The sequence below is a fragment of the Ixodes scapularis genome, unplaced genomic scaffold (genome assembly GCF_016920785.2).
Source record: "Ixodes scapularis isolate PalLabHiFi unplaced genomic scaffold, ASM1692078v2 PGA_scaffold6__148_contigs__length_123643588, whole genome shotgun sequence".
Taxonomy (NCBI): domain Eukaryota; kingdom Metazoa; phylum Arthropoda; class Arachnida; order Ixodida; family Ixodidae; genus Ixodes; species Ixodes scapularis.
Genome location: NW_024609881.1, coordinates 64,771,939 through 64,793,232, shown reverse-complemented (window position 1 = coordinate 64,793,232; position 21,294 = coordinate 64,771,939). Strand labels below are relative to the sequence as shown.

The following is a 21,294-nucleotide window of genomic DNA, read 5'->3' as shown; positions in this document are numbered from 1 at the left end:
GTATGCTACAATTGCTTTAGAGCAATACTAGCTCACTCGGTACTCATCGAACCCTGTCTTTCTTAAGCTGTCAGAGGCTCCAGAGAACATCATTTGATATAGTGAGTGAAGTAAGAAGTGCGAACATAACAGATCACACCATGCACTTTTTAAAATGTCAGCGACTACATTCTAAAAACTTTCTCCTTTCAAGGAGAAGAAGAAATGTCCGATGAAGTCCTCCGGCAAGGGAGCACAATTTTCTTATTCCAAAAGGTTGGGAATTTTATCCTCCCACGGTTCGATTCTCCTTCGATTCCCACGAACGGAGTAAAACCTCTTCCCCTAAACCAACATGGCGGAACGTTAGTGCGAGCCGGGTCCAAAGGCTCGTCCATCTGCACGGCTCTTCACCGTAATAAGAGCGAACGGCGTATACTCCTTTCCGGCGTCTTTCAGGTGCACAAGAGACTCTAAAAGAGCCGTCTTCAAGCACGAACCTCATATCTCGTACGGGAACGCGATGAAAAATGAGCACACAAAAGACAAGGACAAACGCGAAAGGAACACAGAACAAAAACAGGCGCGTGCCTGTTTGTGTTATGAGTTTCTTACTCGTTTTTTCTTGTCTTTTGTGTGCTATTTTTCATCGTGTTCAACGTTTACCAACTCGCAAAGCTTACCACTTTACTTTCGCACGGGAAACACGACAGTGTTCGCATAGGGCGATTCGGCGCTTAGGGCCACGTAATGTGATCGATGTGGTTTCCACCAAACGGCGCTTCAAACCAAACAGAAAAAAAAAAATCGAAACTTCGCCGCTTGTATTTTTTTTGCCATTCAAGTTCTGAATACACAGACAAACGTGAATATACAATACAATCCACTTACATATACAAACAGCAAACAAAGCACACATTCAAGAGCAACACAAGGCAGAAACCCGTAACGACAGACACTTTGAATGGTTCACCCGATCGCTATGTATGGCAGTCTTTTTTTTAATATTCCAATGAGATACTTATAGGCACATCTCTTCTAATATCCATGTAAAGGCCGACGAAATATTATGACTACATAATATTTCTATAGATTTTTTTAAGGGAATTGTATATACCTCTTAATCTAACGCCTTTAAAATTGCCGCAATAGATTAATTAAGTAATTCCTATAAAAACTTTTTAATGTTGATTTTATGAGTCCTGCGAAAGTACAGTATTTACGGTGATTCCTCTTATGGGTACTACCAGTTATTAGATATTAGTGAATTATTGTATCACCGCGACAAATATTCTTCTATCTAACAATCTCCGAGCCACAAAACACTCACGAAAGACGGCCTTTATGTAACCGCTATACGCTCTCTTTATCAATTCTGTTTGTGTTAAAATTAAACTACCTGTTTATTGCCGTAAACTAAAAGGTGCTTCCCAATAACGCTAATGGGCTTCGAATATACCACAACGGGAGAGATCATTCTCACATTTTTGTATGTGTGTAAAAGAATTACAGCTCTCGATTGAGCCCATGTAAACCGCAAACGCCGAATCGTGGTTCATCTAGAGGTTCTTTTTTGTTGTGACAAATTTGTGGTCTGGAAATTTCCATAGCTTGAGCAAGTCTTTTCACTCCCTTTTGAAATTTTGAAATATTAACAAAAAACTACCGATTTAAACGTTGGGGCAATTCTTAACTTCATAACTTTACTCTAAGCTAAATAAATCAGTCTTTATACTAGCCAGACTTGGTTCCGCAAGGAACAAGCCAAAATACGCGGCACAGGCAACGAGGCACAACCCAACACGCCAAACCAGTGAAACGAAACCAGCCAAACCTAGCTTACTGTGGGCTCCACGGCCCCGCCATTTCGCGGCGATCGCCCAGTGTTGCTGGATGTTTTTCTAATGCTGCTAAATGCTTTATTGGTTATTGTTTGCAAAAAGCAAAGAAAACGTCACTGAGTTCTTTCAGGTTTTACCCCATAAAAGAGTTTACCAGGACGTTATTTAACAGAAAGGTAAACTAAGCCGCTGTTTTCTCCGGTCTTTGGCAAGCGTTGGCTAACTTTCGTTAAATGGAGCGCCGGGCTCGTGACCGGCGAAAGGTTCCCCCAAGCTTTATATTAATACAATCTAAATTCAGCACCCCAATCTAATGCCTCCAAGGATGTAAAAAGAAATTGAGCACTCAAGTTCTTGTCCCTGCTGTCACCGATCTGACCACCGCTGTGGCCACGAACATGCAGGAGGAAGTGATTTTTCTTTCTTTAAGTGCTACAAGACGGCACTGAATGTCAATCTGTTAAATGAAGGAGAGGAAACAACTTCCTTTCCTTCCGTTGGCGAAAGGGAGGAAAATCGATTTATCCTACAATTCCACCCCCCCTCTTTTTTTTTATAGTGCATAGTCAACTACGGTCGGTGCTCGCGTCGTGCAGTGGTGGACAACATTCAAGAGGAAATTGGAGCAACGAGCAGATGTCTTGCTAAAATACGACATCAAGTTTTTCGTGGTATACGGCAGGCAGCAAGCAAAGTTCACCGCTTTATGCATTCTAGTCCTGTCCCTTATTGTCTTCACCTGTTGGAGAGGTGTATGAAGAAAGCAATTACCCATTAATGCAAGATCTCGGTCCACCTCTCGCCTCAGTATCGCCAGCATTTGCCTCACTCCGGCTTCACCCTGAAAACGTAAAGAAGCCTTGTTATAGACACACATGTGTGGTCCGGAATAAAATGACAATATTGTCCGCATGTCTCGTGTAGCGATTTTGTTATCCGACGACCGCAGGCAGATGAAGAGGCTCTTTCACGCTAAAGTTTAAGACGGTAGCTATAGTAAAAACATAAGCATTGTAGAGTTTATGACCATACGCGTGGTGACGAGTAGCGAGGCGAGAGTTGATGTCTATGGGGGTTCTGTAAACCCGTCACAATCCGCAAGCATCATACAAAACACATGGTGTTCCCGGTGGACATGGTGAAAAAGATATGTGCAAACACGCCTCAAGTATTATCGAAGCATATCTGTTCTACATACGTGTTTGCTTCGAACATGTCTGGATGCAGTTTTTGCATAATACATTCGCTCATCATGGAACTCAAGAAAGCAAAGTTTTATCAAATATCAATTGGTTGGGGAAATATGGAAAGGTTTGATGCTGCTTAGGTTACCTTAAGTTAATGGTTATACTGTGCATAAGGTCGCGGACATTCAATCAGACAAGGAAAGTTGAAGAACTTGCGCAGACTGGAATCGGGAGCATATCGGAACACACCAAATAAGGAGGGACCGGGGGACATGACCTGGCCGTTTCGTGAGAGGAGTGGGGCAATTACTAAACTTAAAATTGAAAGAGTTTGACATAAATGGAGGATAGCTGGAAGGCTTGGAAACTAAACGAGCAATTAGGCCGAAATAGTTGCACAAAACAAAAAACGAACGAAGTGAACCCGAAGTCTTTTCTTGAAATACCTCAGCTGCTTTTGCACGGGTTGTGGTAACATCAGAACGACAAGCTCAAATTGCCTGTGATGGAAGGAGAGTGGTTAGATTTCAAAGCAAGCTCCCTTGTGCCTTAACCAATATCCTTCACATCGAGCGTGATCGGCGTTCTGACTTTACCGCAACCCCTGCAAAGGTAGCAGACGGAATTGCGCTCTTCATAATCACAAAAGTGTGTTAAACTATTCATGGAGAAGGTCTAAAGAAGCGTGATAGTAAAAAAAAAACTGATGAAGCAAATTATTTGCGAAAATCTTAATTTATAAAAACAATTTTTATGGGATAGTTGTGTTTATAGGCCAGGTAACGCCAACTACCGCCCGATACAGAGGTTGATGCATGGCATATCCAGTACCAGAAGGTCGAACCGGATTCGGAACCGAACCAGACCTAACCGGAAACCGGAACAGAACCACTATTTTAGCCGAACCGGAACTTAACCAAACCCAAAACTTTGCCGCCATTTTTGAACTGAACCGGAACTCAACCGGAAAAAAATATAACGGCAACATGTCCAAAGTGGACATGTTGCCGTGGTGTATTCGGTGTATTGGCATACACCGAAGTGCACTGCACTTCGGTGTATGCCAATTTGATCACTACATAAAAATACAGCTGACAATTTTTATTTCACAAACATTCATTTTGTTACAAAAGAAATACCGTGCGGCGCTTCGAACATCTTTCCGTTGTATTTTTTTCCGGTTGAGTAAGAGTAGGATAAGAGCAAGATATGAGGAATTATGGGTTTTCCTGGCGCTTTTTTACTGGCACTGTGATTCATCATGTGGTCCCGTGACGCAGTCAAGTGACTCAAAGTCGACTTACATTGAGAGTGTCACTAGGTTTATTAGTGTTATTCTTGACGCCGTGACGTCAAATGGCATCATGACTTACCACGAGTCACATGACACTGTGACGTACTCGATTGCCATCAGCAGTGCTCATGTTCATCACAAACAGGATCGCGAAACATTCGAATAATAGCTCGAGTACAATCCAAAATGAGGATAGCCGAACACTAGCAATGTCTAAAGCTCAACCCATGCTCGCTCCTTTTCCAACCTCATCGAATCACTATGATATACGTATAATATGCGTATATGACACGCATAAATCAGAAATATTATCTGCTGCATTGCGTAATAATAATTAGAAAAAGTCATCACTTCTTGACAAATGATTAAACACAGGTGCAAGAAAACAAGATTATATTTTTTCTGCTAATTCACATGTACGGAGAATATAGTGGGGAAAATCCTAAACACGCCAGTCTCACTCGCTTTTTTCATTAACCAAGATATCAGGCGTTAATATCCTTCTGCACTCATAACACTGACTCTGCACACTTGGGACTATATGGTTCTGAACTGCCTCGCTGCACTCCCTGACGGAGCCTCGTTGCGCTGATCACCAGTAAACTTAGTCCATTCGATTTTTTTAATTATTAATTTCGCTTCGGCTCTCCCTCCCCGCCCCCTTGGTGGCTCCGAGTGCGAGTGTCGGACGGATCCCGAGTTGGCTGGTCCAAACCTCGGCCAAGATGCCCGTATTGTGGCGTGAAGCCCATTTCGGAGAAGACATGGTGTAACCGAGATTTTGACTGCATTACCGTCTAGAGGTTCGAAATTCATCCTCAGTTTTCCACTCGTGCGTGCCTTCCCCTCCCTTCCATCTTCATTTTATATGACTCCCTCTCCCGTTTCTTCCCGCCCCCTTCGCCTGTTGAACGGACACAGCCGCCACGTTCGTTTGTTATTTGAGCACCTCGTCCTTTTGCTTACCTTACAGAAACACGCACGTGCTTTTGTTTCATCCCGACCTCTACCAATGACGGCCAGCGCTTGCCAGTCCCGCTTTTGCATATTTTTAAACATACATTACGTTGTCATTTGATTGGCGTTCCCCTACTGGCCTTCTAACGCGGACAGGGACGCGTTTCGGAACACTTTCTCTCAGTATACTCACAGGAGTGTACGAAAACCAAGGAAGGGCCGATTATGCTCGCGGTTCTGTCCTTCTGATCCCTTCGTCGCTGTTCTTATCGGATAGTTCCGCAATGCACTCTGCTGCGGAGAGCTAATAAGATGCTCGGAACACAATCGCGCCCTCCGCTTTTTGAGCTGTCGGTGGGCATATACGAGAAAAAAAACGGCGAAATCGGGACGCGTTCGCCGTGACCGCGCCGGGACTTCAAAGCAGTCCCCTAGCGGCCCTTGCAAACACCATCTAGATAGCAGGGCCGTAGTGATAATTTTGTTTACGTTACGCAGAAAGACGAGCGCGGGGGGCGATATCGGAGACGGTATTGCGTCAGCGTCCATCCGGAAGTTGTGCGATTTTATGAGGCAACACTGGTAACAACAGAACGATGGACACAGCACGTGTGGGTCCATGCCCTATAGCCTCTTGAAGGTTACCTGACCATAGACCCTTTTTAAGAAGTCCTCACCATCACCTGTCCGTCTATGCTTGAGCACATACTCTGAGCATGTGTTGGACACGAGTGTTGTCTCATTCCCAAGCAATGGCGATCACGAACGCTGCTATGTGCACTTTCGAAGGGGGTTTGTTCTAGCACCGTCTTGTGAGCAGGAGGCGTTCTCATTGGTATGCAACAAGCAGTCGGTGTGATTGCTATGCGACAGATCCCTGAATAGCGGCAGACTTCAATAGTATCCTAGTGACCTCGGGGACCTCTGGCCTTGCATCAACAAAAAAAAGGTTTCCTGTCCAACGGCGACACACCGAATACGTCCTGGCAAATCTCAGCTAGGACTTCGTCAATAGACTGGGAAGTTGGTTCAGCCTATATGCTTGAACTCCGTTTCTTATTCCGATCACTTTTTATTTTATTTATCGCTCTTTGATCATGTGGCTTCTATGGGGTCTTTTTCTGATAAGGTTGCTGAATTGATATCGTGGATGTCTTACGTTGTACGCCAACCCCCAGATGGTAGGACGTCCAACGAACGCAGCCTTGGCTCCGAGTGCCAACGCCTTGATCACATCCGTGCCATGACGGACGCCGCCGTCTAAATAAACTTCGATGCGTCCGGGGACTGCACTCACGACCTCTGGGAGGACCTCGATCTGCAGAAAGGTCGAAACATCAAATTTCTCTGGATACTTTGCTTATCTTTAATATGAATTTCAAGGTAGAACTGAAAGCTGAAATTAATTGAAGTTTGTCTTATTTGCTATAGACGCGTTCAGGCGGCTGTGCATGGGCGCCGCGATGACCGACCTTTCTGGGTTTTTTTTCTTTCGTCTTATTCCGTTAGCCGCCGCCATTTCAAGGTTACCAACTTCTCCATAGCACTTACCTATTTTCTTCTTCTTCCGTTCGCTTAACTTCATCATTGCCGCAGCAAAAAAGGTTATTGCCACTTTAAATGCTACTTAGTCCTTCTCCCCAGCATAGGCTTTCCTGGAGGCTCGTCAAAAACCGCTTCAGCTGCTCAACATCTAGTAAGAAGATATGGTCGGCAATGGCAGCTCAATCTGGCGCGTACATATAGCGTCTATATGGAAATGTTAGAACTTCTTTCGAAAGATTTAGTTTTAAAAATTGGCGAAAGGAACACTAATGATGTTTGCGTAGGTAAGCTCTACGGCAAGGGAGCATGATATAGGTGGTTAATCCTCAAGATACGTCAGTTAATTACCTAAGACTTTATAGGTCACTTTTCACTCTGTGAGATTACCCATATGGCTCTAATTAGAAACTTGCTACGCGTCATTGAAAACACCTAAATTAGTAAATTTGAGAAGGTTTTGATGGACGTGGGAAGCGAGGGGTGCACCAAAATTCTCACTTGTGCCTTGAGCAACAAGCACAAGGCTAGTGGTGTGAAAACGGACAGATTTCTACTATACGGGGTTGGATAGTGCTTAGATATGCTACATGCCGGGCACGAGTGAACCCATTGAGAAGTTCAATGCTTACCCCGGAAGTCCAGTGTTTGCTGGGATTTATTTCATAGAGCATTTAATCAATAATTTGGGTCACAGTTTCTTGCATTTTTTTACGTAGGCTTTAGTAATACATTTCAGCTTTTAATCTAGAGGCTTTTGAATGGGGACATCCACACCTGATCAACTGGAATCTCCAAGTTTCCGCAGATCACTTAGCTTTCCAGTGGACTTCTCGAGCCCGCATGAGCTGTCCTTGCGCAACAAGTGCACTCTCCTGAGATGACGAAAGATAAACCCACCGCCTTGAACTGTGTTTGAGCAAACGCTCTAAAGAGTTGGAAAGACTGTCAAGCGCTCATTTCCTGGACAAGACGCTTACATCTAGTGGCTTTATACCTGTTTACTCAATGCGCCATCCAGCACCCTAGCGATGATTAGTTCGAAGACGCGGATAAAAAATTGCATAGTGTCCGCGTATATGCACCGATAGCCTTGCGCCTGTTGCGGGAGTGGTAAGAAGTTGGCACAGCCCCTAACTTCCCACGTCCGTAAAAAATGGAGAAAATTGGCTGATGCGAGCGTGTTCGATGACGCTCAGAAAGCGTCTAATTGGAACCATATGTATATTTTTAATAATTATAGAAGCGAAGGAACCGCAATAGTGCACCAATCACTTAGGTTTTAAAACAATAACTAGACGAATTAAAAACCAAACACCCTTTATTTAAAGCCTGGGTCATGTAAAACGATGACGTTGAGCGGCACTGTGAGATCTCGTGACCTCGAGAGTCATGTGAAACAGTGAAATCACTTGACTTTATGATGGAACGTTGCACCGTGCCATCAAACGAAACCATAAACAACGTCACTAGATTAATCAGTTACGAAACTGCTCATAGACGCCCCTTGCACGAGCAGTACACCCCTCTTCCCCAACGGCTCGCCGTTCAGCGCACCACTGTTTTGGGGAGAGGGCTGCTATGGTACCAGTGTGTTCTATGGAATACGTATGTTTCGAAGCACAGCGTCTAGATATTTCACCGTCTTCTATGCAACGCACAGTTTTAACACAAAAATCTAGATGGCACCTCAAACGATGGGAGAAGGGGGGAGCGGAAAGAGAGAAGGTATCCTTTCCTTTTCACAATTGAAGATATCTAGTGACGTTTACCATGGCATCACATGACGCCGGTATATCACGTGTTACCGTGACGTCATGTGCCTCATCATTTTACCCTCAAAAGGAGACATACGAGGAGGATCAATAAATGCTTTGCCTCCAGACCGCCTTTCTAAAATGCAACAGCGACAACTTTTTTCTATTTATTACTGCGTTTTTGGAAAGGCGTAGGATGGGGGCGTGCAGACCTTGAAGGTTAACGCAGGAAAGCAATGTTGTCATCCCTTGCTGCCACAACCGGTTATTTGTTTTGCAGTGATGAGTATGGCTAGGTTCTTGTAAAACAGCACCACTGCGTTGGTATCTAAATAATGCTGTGTTGGAACAAAAGCAGTGTAACAGTCGCTAAACAATTCAAACGCTAAGAGCAACGATTAAGGCTGCCAGTCCTTACAATATCATTATTTTTTATATCAGTTTTCTTTTATTTTCAGTCACTGCTGAGCTTATGCAAGCAAGAGTTGCCGCGGAGCAGGAACGCGTATTACAACGCGATTTCGAAGCAAACAAAGGCGTGTTCTGTTAGCGATGTAACGAACGTAAAGCTTGTAAGCCTTAGGAAGAACTTTCAACCCACAATAATTGCTTCAAATATTCCTTCTTCCCCGCGCTATCAACGAATGGAATCACTTGCCGCGAAACATTGTACATTCCACCAGTGTAGAGCAGTTTCTTAGTAACTTAGAAGCGCACCTGTCGACATAGGCTTGCATACCATTATCTTCAAATGTGTATTAAAAAAATATATATTTTTGTATGATGTACCACCCTACAACAATCCAGAATGGGATTAGAAGTATTTGAAATAATAAATAATTGAACGTAAACGAACGTGTGCTGGCGCGTATCAGCAATAATGGAGGTAAATGGTTTCGTTTCCTGTATAAATACATGGTGTGTAATAATGTGTACGTTATTCGGCTTGCTGATACAGTCGCGGAATATAATAAAATTCCAGCCGAGCGCGTGTCATAGAAGGCCTGCAGCGCAATTGATTATCAGAATGAAACTCGACCATTATTGAGGCTTTAGCGGCGGCTCAAATTTGCTTTCACTCTCCGCTTGACCGGCTGTCACTGAGTTAACGTTGATTTCAATTCCAATTGGAGAAGCGTTCCGCAACAAACAGTAATATCAAGCACAGTTGAAACCACGCGGTCGGAAAGTTGAGAAATTAGCTTCTGGGACCTTTTTTAATAAGTTCGCGGGATAAAAGATGATAAGCGATGATTCCACCTTATGAAATAAACTAAAAACCGCTTATGTTTTTTCATCCCACGTCCTTATCACACAACACATTCAATCTACACTCTAAACTCTATACTTGCCCTGGTTTTTTGTTTTAGAACGCGTAAGCTTGATCCAGAAACAGCGCCAAAATTGGGGTCGAGTCAGCAATCGCTTGCAGACCAAGTGGAGAGAAAAAAAAATTCCTGAGCCACGCTCTCAACTGCGTTGTTTTATGTCACACGCGTCTGCACCTTAATTGCGTAAATAGGACAAGGGCAGACAAGAAAGGGCAGGAAACTTTCGGCTATACTCGTTTCATAGAGGGCAGGCATATAAGGGTGTTTTTTGCAGGAACACCGGACATATAGTCAAGATTCAAACTGAGCCTTTTTGAAAGTCAAGTGCCGATTGTTAGGAGGTCCGAATCGCTGCACGATGGAGGACGAACCGAGATCGTGGAAAGCGCAAGCCATTTCAAGAAATAGGGAGAGTTGGAGCACGACCAACGCTAGGTGCGAACGAGCCAATGAAACAGTCTCGAAACTGCAACGTCACTGCGCTCTTCACCTTTTACCTTGTATCTGTGTGTGGGCGTTTGTGTATGTGTGTGTGTTTGTGTTTATTTGTAAGTGCCTGCTTTCTAGTGCCACCAAACGCATAAAGTGTGCCGTGCAGTTGCGAGTTTAGTCGGCTATTGTGCAGACATTTCACAGTTGCCAACAGAGGGAAGCCCTTCAAAAAGGGGTATATTGGAAGCTTTTCTGTCAGGGTTTCCTCGGTACAAATGTGTTAAAATAAAGTTAAAGTACAAGTTCAACTTTCAGTGAATATTTTAAACAAAATTACTTTCAATAGGGTGGTTGAAAGTGAGAAAAAAAATTAACGTTTCTTGGCAACACGTGCAAGCCACGGAAAAATTAGCTAAATACTTAACTAATATTTACTCATTTACTTTTTAGTTAGCAAAAGTAAAAATATGGTCTCAATATAAAAAAAAAAAATTTCAGAGCGTCAGCCCCAAACCCTGAATCGACCAGTTTTAGCAAGACTTTATGCAGGTGTGAAGTGCGGAAGTCTGCGCTGAAGTGTCCACTCGTGTTGCAGGCACATTGAGGCCGATTCGAAAACGCGTACGATATTCTTATCATACCCCGTTGTTTAGTCGTTCTACGATTGCCAATATAAGGGTGTGCACTCATCTCATCAGGGTGTGCACTCATCTCGCGATTCTTGCGTGACTGCACAATTTACGGGGGCCGATAAAAAGTAATGATATATCGGCGTCGGTGTCGCAGTTGCCGTCGCCGTAACCGTTATATGCGAGAACTTGCACCTAAGTGACCCTTTATGCAACACTGCGCTCGTTGCACTATGGGACGTCACGGGACACTGCTTCACTAAATGCGCCTTGACGCCTCTCGCTGCCACCGAACAGGGCACTCACCGAACCCCCTTCTCCTCCTTTCTCACCTGCACTCAATTAAAAACAACGAATCAATATATATATTGTGAGACTTGAGAAGGGTTGATTTAATGGGGTGATAGTTGACTGAACGATGGCGGTCTCTGACGAACTGACTTCTTCTTCCTTCACCACAGTTACTCCTCTGTGCAGAAAGCGCCGGAATCCGGCGTTAGGGTGCAGGACGGTGGTAACGCTTGAGGCGTGCAAAATGGACAATGTCAGTTTGTTTTGAGCGATGGTCCGAGTGTGGGGAAACCGGGGCGACCTCGTAGTTGGTCGCTGAGATTCGGCGAAGTATTTGGTATGGCCCCTTGAACTTTTTGAGCAGCTTATCGCACTTGCCTGGCACTCGAGACGGTGTCCATAAGAGTACCTCTTCACCCACTGTGTACTCAACCGGAGTATGAGTGTCGGCATAGCGGAGAACTTGCTCTTGCTGACACCTTAATGTGTAAATGCGCGAGAGTTGGCGAGCTTCCTCCGCACGACATAATATATCTTCAGCGTAACTATCAAGGGATGTGTCATCAAGGTAAGGCAAGAGGGTGTCCATCGTTGACAGAGGTTCACGTGCGTGTAAGAGATAATATGGAGAATAATTGGTTGTAGCTTGGCGACCAGTGTTGTATGCGTATGTGACGTAGGGCAGAATGGTGTCCCAATTGTCGTGGTCCTCTGCGATGTACATCGAGATCATGTCGGTCAATGTATGATTTAGGCGTTCGACGAGGCCGTTGGTTTGAGGGTGGTAAGCGCTTGTGATATGATGGACAGTGCTCGTGAGGCCACAAAGCTCATTGAGGACTTTTGCGACAAAGGGAGTGCCACGGTCGGTAATTATGGCTTGCGGGGCTCCGTGCCGTAGCAGGATGGAGTGCAGGAAGAAGTCAGCAACTTCAGAAGCTGTAGCGGCTGACACTGCTTTAGTTTCAGCGTATCGGGTAAAGTAATCGATGGCCACTATTATCCATCGGTGGTTCTGTGCCGAGCAGGGAAAAGGGCCTAAGAAATCGATACCAAGGCGTTCAAAGGGATAATTTGGCGGTGGAATGGGTCTCAGGACTCCAGCAGGCTTGGTCGAGGTTTTTTTCTTCGTTTGGCACTGGTGACATGCCCTGACATATTTGTTAATTGAGCGGTGCATACCATTCCAGAAGTATTTTGTGCGTGTTCTGAAGTACGTCTTGGCGAATCCCAGATGACCAGAGGTTGGGTCATCGTGATTTGCTTTAATGATTTCTTTTTGGAGACGGCGGGGGATGACGAGTAGCCAAGGTCGTCCTTGTGGCTCATAATTTCTTCTGTAGAGGACGCCTTTGTGAAGTTGGAAGAGCCGGGCGCGACGCTTGATGCACGGGGTGGTGGAAGGCGTGCTGATTCCTTGAAGATAGAGAATTAGTGGTCTTAGTGCACCATCTTCCAGCTGACAGGAGTGTATATTGACGGTATCTAGCGTGGCCGTGGCAGTAATATCGAGTGTAAAGGAATGCTTCGGACCAGGTATGCTAGAAGGAAGTGGACATCGGGATAAACTGTCAGCATCGAGATGTTTTCTGCCTGATTTGTATACAACTGTAAAATCGAATTCCTGTAGTTTCAACGACCATCGGCCAAGTCGTCCCGAGGGATCCTTGAGGGTAGCTAACCAGCATAGTGCATGGTGGTCTGTTACTATCCGGAAGGAAGAGCCGTAGAGGTATGGCCGAAACTTTGAGATTGCCCAAATGACGGCCAAGCACTCTTTTTCCGTGGTAGAAAAGTTTCTTTCAGACTTGGTAAGAGTGCGGCTTGCATATGCGATGACGCGCTGCGTGTCGTTGATGACCTGAGCGAGGACAGCCCCGATGCCATGGCCGCTGGCGTCTGTTCTTATTTCAGTATCCGCACCTTCAATGAAATGACCGAGGATAGGAGCGGATGTTAGAGTTTTCTTGAGTGTGGCAAAAGAATCCTGCTGGGCCAGAGTCCAGTTGAAGGGAACCCCAGTACGGAGCAGCTGGTTAAGTGGTTCGGCAATATCTGAGAAAGCCCGTATAAACTTGCGAAAATATGTGCATAGACCCAGAAATATCTGTACATCTTTTACTTTTTTCGGGACTGGAAATTCGGATACTGCCTGTATTTTCTCAGGATCCGGGCGTACTCCCTCAGAATTAACGAGATGGCCCAAAACACGAATTTCGCGGGCGCCAAAAGTGCACTTCTTGGAGTTAAGTTGCAACCCAGCGGCACGGAAGCAGTCAAGGACCTGGCGGAGCCTTTGTAAGTGGTCGGGGAACGTGGTTGAAAAGACGACAACATCATCAAGATAACACAAGCATATGTTCCACGTGAGTCCTCTCAACAAGGAGTCCATCGTGCGCTCGAAGGTCTCAGGCGCATTACAAAGGCCGAACGGCATTACGGTGAATTGATAAAGACCTTGGGATGTGATGAAAGCAGTCTTGGGTTTATCGGTATCGGCAAGCGGAATTTGCCAATAGCCAATGCGCAGGTCCATTGATGAGAAATAAGAGGAGCCTTGTAGAGTATCGAGCGTGTCATCAATTCTGGGTAGCGGATAGACATCTTTTCGGGTGACTTTGTTGAGTTTGCGATAATCGACACAAAAGCGCCAGGAGCCGTCTTTCTTTTTTACTAGCACAACCGGAGAGGACCACGGGCTGGATGATGGCTCAATAACGTTTTTCTTAAGCATGTCATCGATCTGTTGTTGAATGATTCGACGTTCAGCGGCGGCAACCCTGTATGGTCTACTCCGAACGGGTGGTGAGTCGCCAGTGTCAATGTGATGCTGTACAATTGGTGTACGTGGCAGTGTATCTGTGCCGAAGTCAAACGTGTGACAGTACTGCGTAAGGAGTTGAGCTAAGGTTCTCTGCTCTTGTGTCGCCAGGTTCGAGTCTATCATGCTTGCGATTTGTTGAGAGAAATCGGTGGAGATCGTGGGAGCAGGCCTTAATCTTGTGTTAGACAGCGCCGTGAAATTGTCTTCTGTATGGGCGTTAAAGTTAGCAATACGGCTATGACGAGGAAGGATTTGGGGCTGGGACGAGGCGTTAGTGATCCATACATGAAGTTTGCCTTTTGTTACTGATGCAAGAGAATAGGGAATCACAACACCTTTTTGGACAAAAGTAGTGGGAAGTGGCTCGATAAGACCGAATGATGTTTCGAGAGTCTTGCTTGGGATAAGGACAGCTGCAACGGCTGTCTTCGGTGGTAGGACCACATCCTCTTCAAGTTGGAGGACAGCGAGAGTCGAATTGAGGGGAGGGTGGGCATAGTCAGAATCCGTCAGGTGAAGTTCACGGCTAGCACAATTAATAAATGCGTCAGCGGACGACAAAAAGTCCCATCCTAGGATGACATCGGCGATGCAGCTGGTGAGCACTGTAAATATTACGGTGTGATGACTTTGACCAATGCGTATAGGAAGGGTACAATAACCAAGCGGTTGAACAAGGTCACCGTTTCCCATACGCAGCAAGTGTCCGGCGGTTGGAGGTGTGAGCACCCGATGCAAGTGAGAGCGAACACGCTCTGATAAACACGACTTAGAAGCTCCGGTGTCGACTAACGCGTTAAATTTGTGTCCTCCGATCTCCACTGTAATAGTCGACGGTGTTACGGCAGGAGGATTTGCGGCGTATCGTGTAAGTGCAGCCTGACCTCCGGTGTCGATGCAGGCTGCTCTCTTCAGTTTGACGGCGGCGAAGTCGATGGTGCGGCGTCGTTGAGGGGCGATATAGAGCGGCGACGAATTGGATAAGGGGACAAGGATCGGCCACGGCGGCTTTGGGATGTGAAGACGGGACTCTGGGAGCGGCGAGTGGAGGGACGGTCGTTGTCTTCATAGGTCGGTGAACGGCGTGTTGGGAGGCGAGGGAGCGTAGGGCCGTCGGTGGTTCGGCTTTCCGGAAATACAGCGCTGTCGTCAGGACCGTCAGTGCGGAGAGTACGGCCGAATGTAGAACGGTGATAGCCAGCGTCATGCAGCCACCGACGGCAGTAGCGCAGGATGTGGCCAGGTGTATGGCAATAGTAGCATATAGGTTGCTGATCCTCGGTCCTCCAGATGTCTGTTCTGCGACGCGGTTGATTTCGTTGAGCTGGGGGTGCGTCGTGGGGAACGTCTGGTAGGCGCACAGCGAGGTGACTGCGGGTGCCGCTGGCGAGTAAGCAGGTGACGTGGTCGTCAAGGGGTGCAATGCAACACGCATCTCGTTCTGGATTGTAGTTCGAAGACTTTGGAGTTCTCCGTGGGACTGCAGACCATCGTGAGCTGTCCGTAGCTGCGCCTTAAATTCTTGCAGCTCCTCGCGAATGATGGTGCGTATCAAGGTAGTAAGACTGTTGTCCATTGGAATGCTGTGGGCCACTTCGGGAAGGCGGTCAAAAGGGCGTTTTAAAATTCGTGCGCCGTCGAGTTCCTCATATTTTCTGCATTCCCCAACAAGGATGGTGACGGTTGCAGGGGACTTCGGGGCGACGATCGAAAAAAGCTCTTATGACAGTCCTTTCAGCAAATGACGGACCTTGTCGTCCTCGGTCATCTGGGGGTCTACTCGCCGGCAGAGGCGTAGAACATCCTCGATGTAAGCGGTAGCGGACTCGTCTTTAATTTGGTAGCGTCGGAGCAATTGGTCCCTGGCCTGCTGTTTGCGATGTTCTGGTTTGCCGAACGCTTCGGCAAACGGGGCTTTGAATCCATCCCAGGAGTTTATGGTGTCCTCGTGGTTGTCGAACCAACGGAGCGCCGTGGCTTTCAGAAAAAACACGACGTTTGCCAGTTTGAAGGAATCTTCCCAGTTGTTGTGGTGACTCACCCGTTCATAGTTTTTAAGCCAGTCATCGACGTCCTCATCTGAAGTTCCTGAGAATGTTGGAGGATCGCGCTGGCGGTGTTTCACAGTGATGGCAGGGGTGGTCCGCTGCGTGATGGGTTGGTCGGTGTCGTTCCCATTTTCTTCGGGCATGGTAAGTCGCGCAGTTCGGCCACTGCGAAGCTCCAGGATGTTAGCGAGAGGTGAGGAAGTTGTTCGCACCTCCACCAACCTGTGAGACTCGAGAAGGGTTGATTTAATGGGGTGATAGTTGACTGAACGATGGCGGTCTCTGACGAACTGACTTCTTCTTCCTTCACCACAATATATATATATATATATATATATATATATATATATATATATGATGGGAATGAGTGAAGATTGACAAGTGCAGCCGTAGTAATATTATGAAAGTAAAAGGAGGAGAAGGTGATTATCGGAATTTATTGCATTAAAGTTAGGGAAAGAGGAAGGGAAAGAGAGCCGGCAAAGAATTGGGCCAGGAGCGGAGATTGAACCCGCAACCTTCGCCTGTCCGGGGCGACGCCTTAACCGATTACACCATCCCGGCCACTGGTTTCGGCGGACTCAATTTCTGACCAGCTCTCTGTGTACTGTTTAGTTTCGACTTCGCTTAACTCGGTGGACGACAACCGTTGCTAATTTAAGGCCCGCGCTCTTCGTTCACAATATTACTACGGCTGCACTTGTCAATCTTCACTCATTCCCATTATCTATACGGTGCAGCCTGTCCCTATGGGGAGGAGTGGTTCCCTATATATCTTGAAAGACGGGCCCTTTCCGACATTTGCAAGCTGAGATGACGTGCCACGCCACTGCCGCATGTCGGAAATAGCGTGGGCCTTAAATCAGACCTTAGACATTTTTGTTGACACTGTAATGTGATGTTCTGGTGAATTCGAGAACCGTCTTGCTGGTTCGAGGTTAGAATGTTCTACGCGCCGAACCTTCTACGCTGAACGATCCAGAAATCCACGAGGGTACATAAGGGATTCCGCAAGGCGAGCGGAGTCAGTTTTCGCCCCAGCGTTCGACTCTGCTGCAACGCCGACTTCGACGCCCGCGACGCTCTGTTATTATCTTTTGTACCCTTTTATTTTTGGCACAAGCTCGCCATATTAAACGTTTATTTCTTCCTCTTTATTTGTTTTTTGGTCACCACCCGTGACATTTTTGGTGGAGGTGCTGGGTAGACCATTCTATGCCCGTTAATCGTGCCCCTTCAAGGACATCCAGGCCAAGCGACGTGCTCGGCCCCTGAAGGCTACCCTTCGCCGAAGACGCCGAAGTCCGAAGAAGCCGTCGTATCAGAGGTCAGTCCCCAAAAGTGGGTCTGCTGCCGGACAAGCCGAGGCCCACAAAGGCGACGATGGCCACCAGTCTCAGACACCGGCCCCTCCTGCCGTCATCTACCTGCCCGTCACACCCCGGACTCCTACGCCTTTCCACGGGAACGCCCACGAGGACATCGAGGACTGGCTGCAACACTATGAACGTGTGGCCCGTCATAACGGGTGGACTCCTGAACAGTGCTTGCAGAAGATTTACTTCTCGCTTAAAGGTACTGCAAGGTACTGGCTGGAGAACCACGAGGCCTCTTTAACTTCGTGGCAGGTGTGCAAGCAAGAGCTAATGAAGACGTTTACCAGCCAACACCGACGCGAGAGGGCCGAAGACATCCTTCGAACAAGGACCCAAGCTCCGAATGAAAGCATCACCAGCTTCGTCGAGAATGTTCTTCGCCTCAGCGCCCGCACCGATCCTCAGGCTACAGAGGAGAAGAAGCTGCGACACCTGATGAGGGGTGTGAAAAGCGAGATATTCGGAGGTCCCATTCGCAATCCTCCGACAACTGTCGACGGGTTGGTCACGGAGGCGACGAATATGCAGTGTTCCCTACTAGCACGCGACAGACACTACGAGCGACACCCTGGCGTGACTATTCTGGTGACATCCGGATACGACCTTGGTACCGACCTCCCAGGCATCCGTCAACCGTGAAGTCGTCCGGGAAGAAATCCGCAAGATGCTCCCCGCTATGGATCGCCCGTCCTCCCTGTCGCTCGCCGACGTCGAGCGAGAGGAAGTTCACCTGGCCTTCCAACCTGAGGTTCCGATCAACACGGCGACGCCGGAGGAGCCGACTTTGAGCTACGCCGCCATGGACCGACTACCGCCGCAAGCTAACCGCCAGGCCACGGCGCCACCCCGACAAGACCCTACGATGCCACAGTATCCTCGACGCCAGGAAGGACAAGTCCAGGACGTCCGCCCGGTGCAACCCGGAGCAGGAAGACCGACGCGTGGCGAACGGCCGACCGACGCCCGCTCTGCTACCACCGCGGAAGTCGACCATATGTACCGCCGATGCCCATACCGACGACTCTTGCTGCGCGGATTCCACCCGAATGACCCGCGCCTTCGGTATGGTGAACGCCCTCGGGAGATCGACGAGTACCTGCGACGACCCCAGTCCCCCGAGCCTGCGTCCCGCCGAGAGTTCCTGTCGCCGTCGCCACGACGACCAGCTTCGCCGATGCACCGACCCCGACGTGAAAGCCTGTCACCCCTCTCTCCTCGCCGGGGAAACTAGGCGCGGCAGCCCCTGGAGGTGGAGCTGCCGAAGACGACCGACGTAAAGAGCCTCCAAGAACGACGGAGCGCTCCCACCCTCCCGACGCCACGCATCATAACGACGCTCCTCCATCAATGTCCAACAACCTGAACGTTGTGATCGACGGCCTCGACGCATCGGCACTCGTGGACACCGGAGCAGACTACTCAGTCTTGAGTGGGAGGCTGTCCCGCCGCCTTCGAAAAGTCATGACGCCGTGGGATGGACCACAAATAAGAACTGCCGGAGGACACCTCATTACACCAGTCGGGAGATGCACTGCTCGCGTCGAGATCCATGGTGAGTCGTGCCCTGTGAAGTTCGTCGTTCTGGAAGACTGTTCGAGGGACGTTATCTTTGGAATGGACTTTCTCTGCGAGTATAGCGCCGTCATCGACCTCGCGGCAAACCAGTTGACGCTGCAAAAGCCTGTCCTGCCGCCGGTGGAGACCAACACGACGTCGACCGCTATCCGAGTTATCGCCGACCACGTGAACCTAGTACCGCGGTCGAGTGTTTTCGTCACCGTTATAACCGACGCAGCCATGCACGGTGAAGCTCTTCTGGAAGGCAGCATCCAACTGCTCCTCGAAAAAGGAATTGGTGTCGCAAGAGGCGTAACGGATATCCAAGAAGGACGTACAACTGTTCTTCTGACCAACTTTCGAGACGAGCCGCAGCACCTAACGAAGGGTACCACTGTGGGTCACGTCGAGGAGCTTCAGGCGCCAGCCGTGGTCACCGCAATCTCCAAGGAAACCTCGTCGCCACAGCAGAAGAGCACGACGCCGCCGCCGCTCGACATCGACCCCGAGCTCCCAGCTCCGAAGCGCCGGCAACTAGTTGATCTCCTCGCCGAATACAGTGACTGTTTTGCCACGACATCGAAAGTTCGCCAAACACCAATGGCGAAACATCGCATTATTACTGACGACGACGCACTCCCTTTCCATCAGTGGCCGTATCGAGTCCCCTTAAAGGAAAGGAAAGTGATTCAATATCAAGTCCAGGAGATGCTCCACGACGACATCATTCAACCCTCAAGAAGTCCATGGGCGTCCCCAGTCGTCCTTGTAAAAAGAAGGACGGAACCCTACGGTTCTGCGTGGACTAACGTTGACTGAACGCTGTGAAAAAGAAGGACGTCTATCCGCTCCCCTGCATCGGCGATACGTTAGACCGACTGCGCCACTCCCGATATTTTTCGTCGATGAACTTGAAAAGTGGTTACTGGCAGATTGAAGTCGACGAACATGATCGGGAGAAAACTGCCTTCGTCACTCCCGACGGACTGTACGAATTCAAAGTGATGCCGTTCGGACTTTGTACAGTACGAGCCACCTTCCAGTGCGTCATGGACACCGTGCAGGCAGGTCTGAAATGGCACAGCTGCCTCGTCTACCTGGACGCTGTCATCGTATTCTCACGAGATTTCGACGAACACCTCAGACGACTTCGAGCCGTGCTTCAAGCCATCAAGACCGCCGGCTTGTCACCCAAGCCAACAAAGTGTCGGTTCGCCTATGGGGGACTAAAGTTCCTCGGCCACGTCGTGAACAGCAAAGGTGTTCTACCTGACCCCGAGAAGACCCGCGCCGTAGCTGCATTTGCGGCACCGTCTGACAAGAAGGCAGTAAGAAGATTTCTCGGACTCTGTGCCTACTACAGGCGCTCTGTTCGAGACTTCGCCAAACTATCCGCACCGCTGACACACCTCACGAAGGACGCCATAAAGTTCGAGTGGACAGAAGAACACCAGAGGTCATTCGACGAGCTCAAACGAAGACTCCATACGCCCCCGATTCTTGGCCATTTCGACCAGTTTGCTGAAACCGAGATCCACACCGACGCCAGTAACACCGGACTGGGTGCGGTACTCGTCCAAGTGCAGGACGGAGCAGAGCGAGTTATCGCATACGCAAGTCGGTCGCTGCCTAACGCGGAGAGGAACTATTCAACGACTGAAAAGGAGTGCCTCGCTGTCGTCTGGGCAATAACGAAGTTTCGTCCATATTTGTTTCGTCACAGACCACCACTCGCTCTGCTGGCTAGCGAATCTGAAGGACCCCTCCGGACGCCTCGCCCGCTGGAGCCTACGACTACAGGAGTTCGACATGACCGTAGTGTACAAGTCCGGCAGTAAGCACAATGACGCCGACTGCCTTTCGAGGGCCCCATTTGAGGCCGGTCCTTCCTGCACCACAGACAACGACGATGAGTGTTTCCTCGGCGCTCTGGATGTCAGCGGCATGGCAGCACTCCAACGAGACGACCCTGAGCTGAAAGCACTCATCGAGCACACGGAGCGTCAAAAAAGCGCCGTTGCCCGCGGTTTTGTACGAACACTGCCAACCTTCTCCATCCGACAAGGTGTGCTCTACAAGGAGAACTTCAGCGACAACAGCACAGCGTGGCTGTTGGTGGTCCCTTCCAGTCTTCAAGAAGAACTTTTTCAAGCGTGCCACGAAGACCCGATGGCGGGACACCTTGGTTACAGCAGGACTCTCGCCAGGATAAGCGAAAAGTACTACTGGCCCGAGCTTGCGAAGACAGT

General features: G+C 48.3%; 1 protein-coding gene across 1 annotated transcript in view; it reads right to left on the bottom strand.

The window, feature by feature from the left end:
- LOC120841388 (hydroxyacid oxidase 1-like) overlaps window positions 1–21,294 on the bottom strand; it is a gene marked incomplete at its 3' end in the record, with an annotated part of 30,180 nt that overhangs the window by 2,866 nt on the left and 6,020 nt on the right. Inside the window, exons 3-4 of the mRNA XM_042294792.1 lie at window positions 6,418–6,576; window positions 2,592–2,661 (exon numbers count right to left, since the gene is read on the bottom strand). Of these exons, the coding sequence (XP_042150726.1) occupies window positions 2,592–2,661; window positions 6,418–6,576 (229 nt within the window). The remainder of the gene's footprint in view (window positions 1–2,591; window positions 2,662–6,417; window positions 6,577–21,294) is intronic.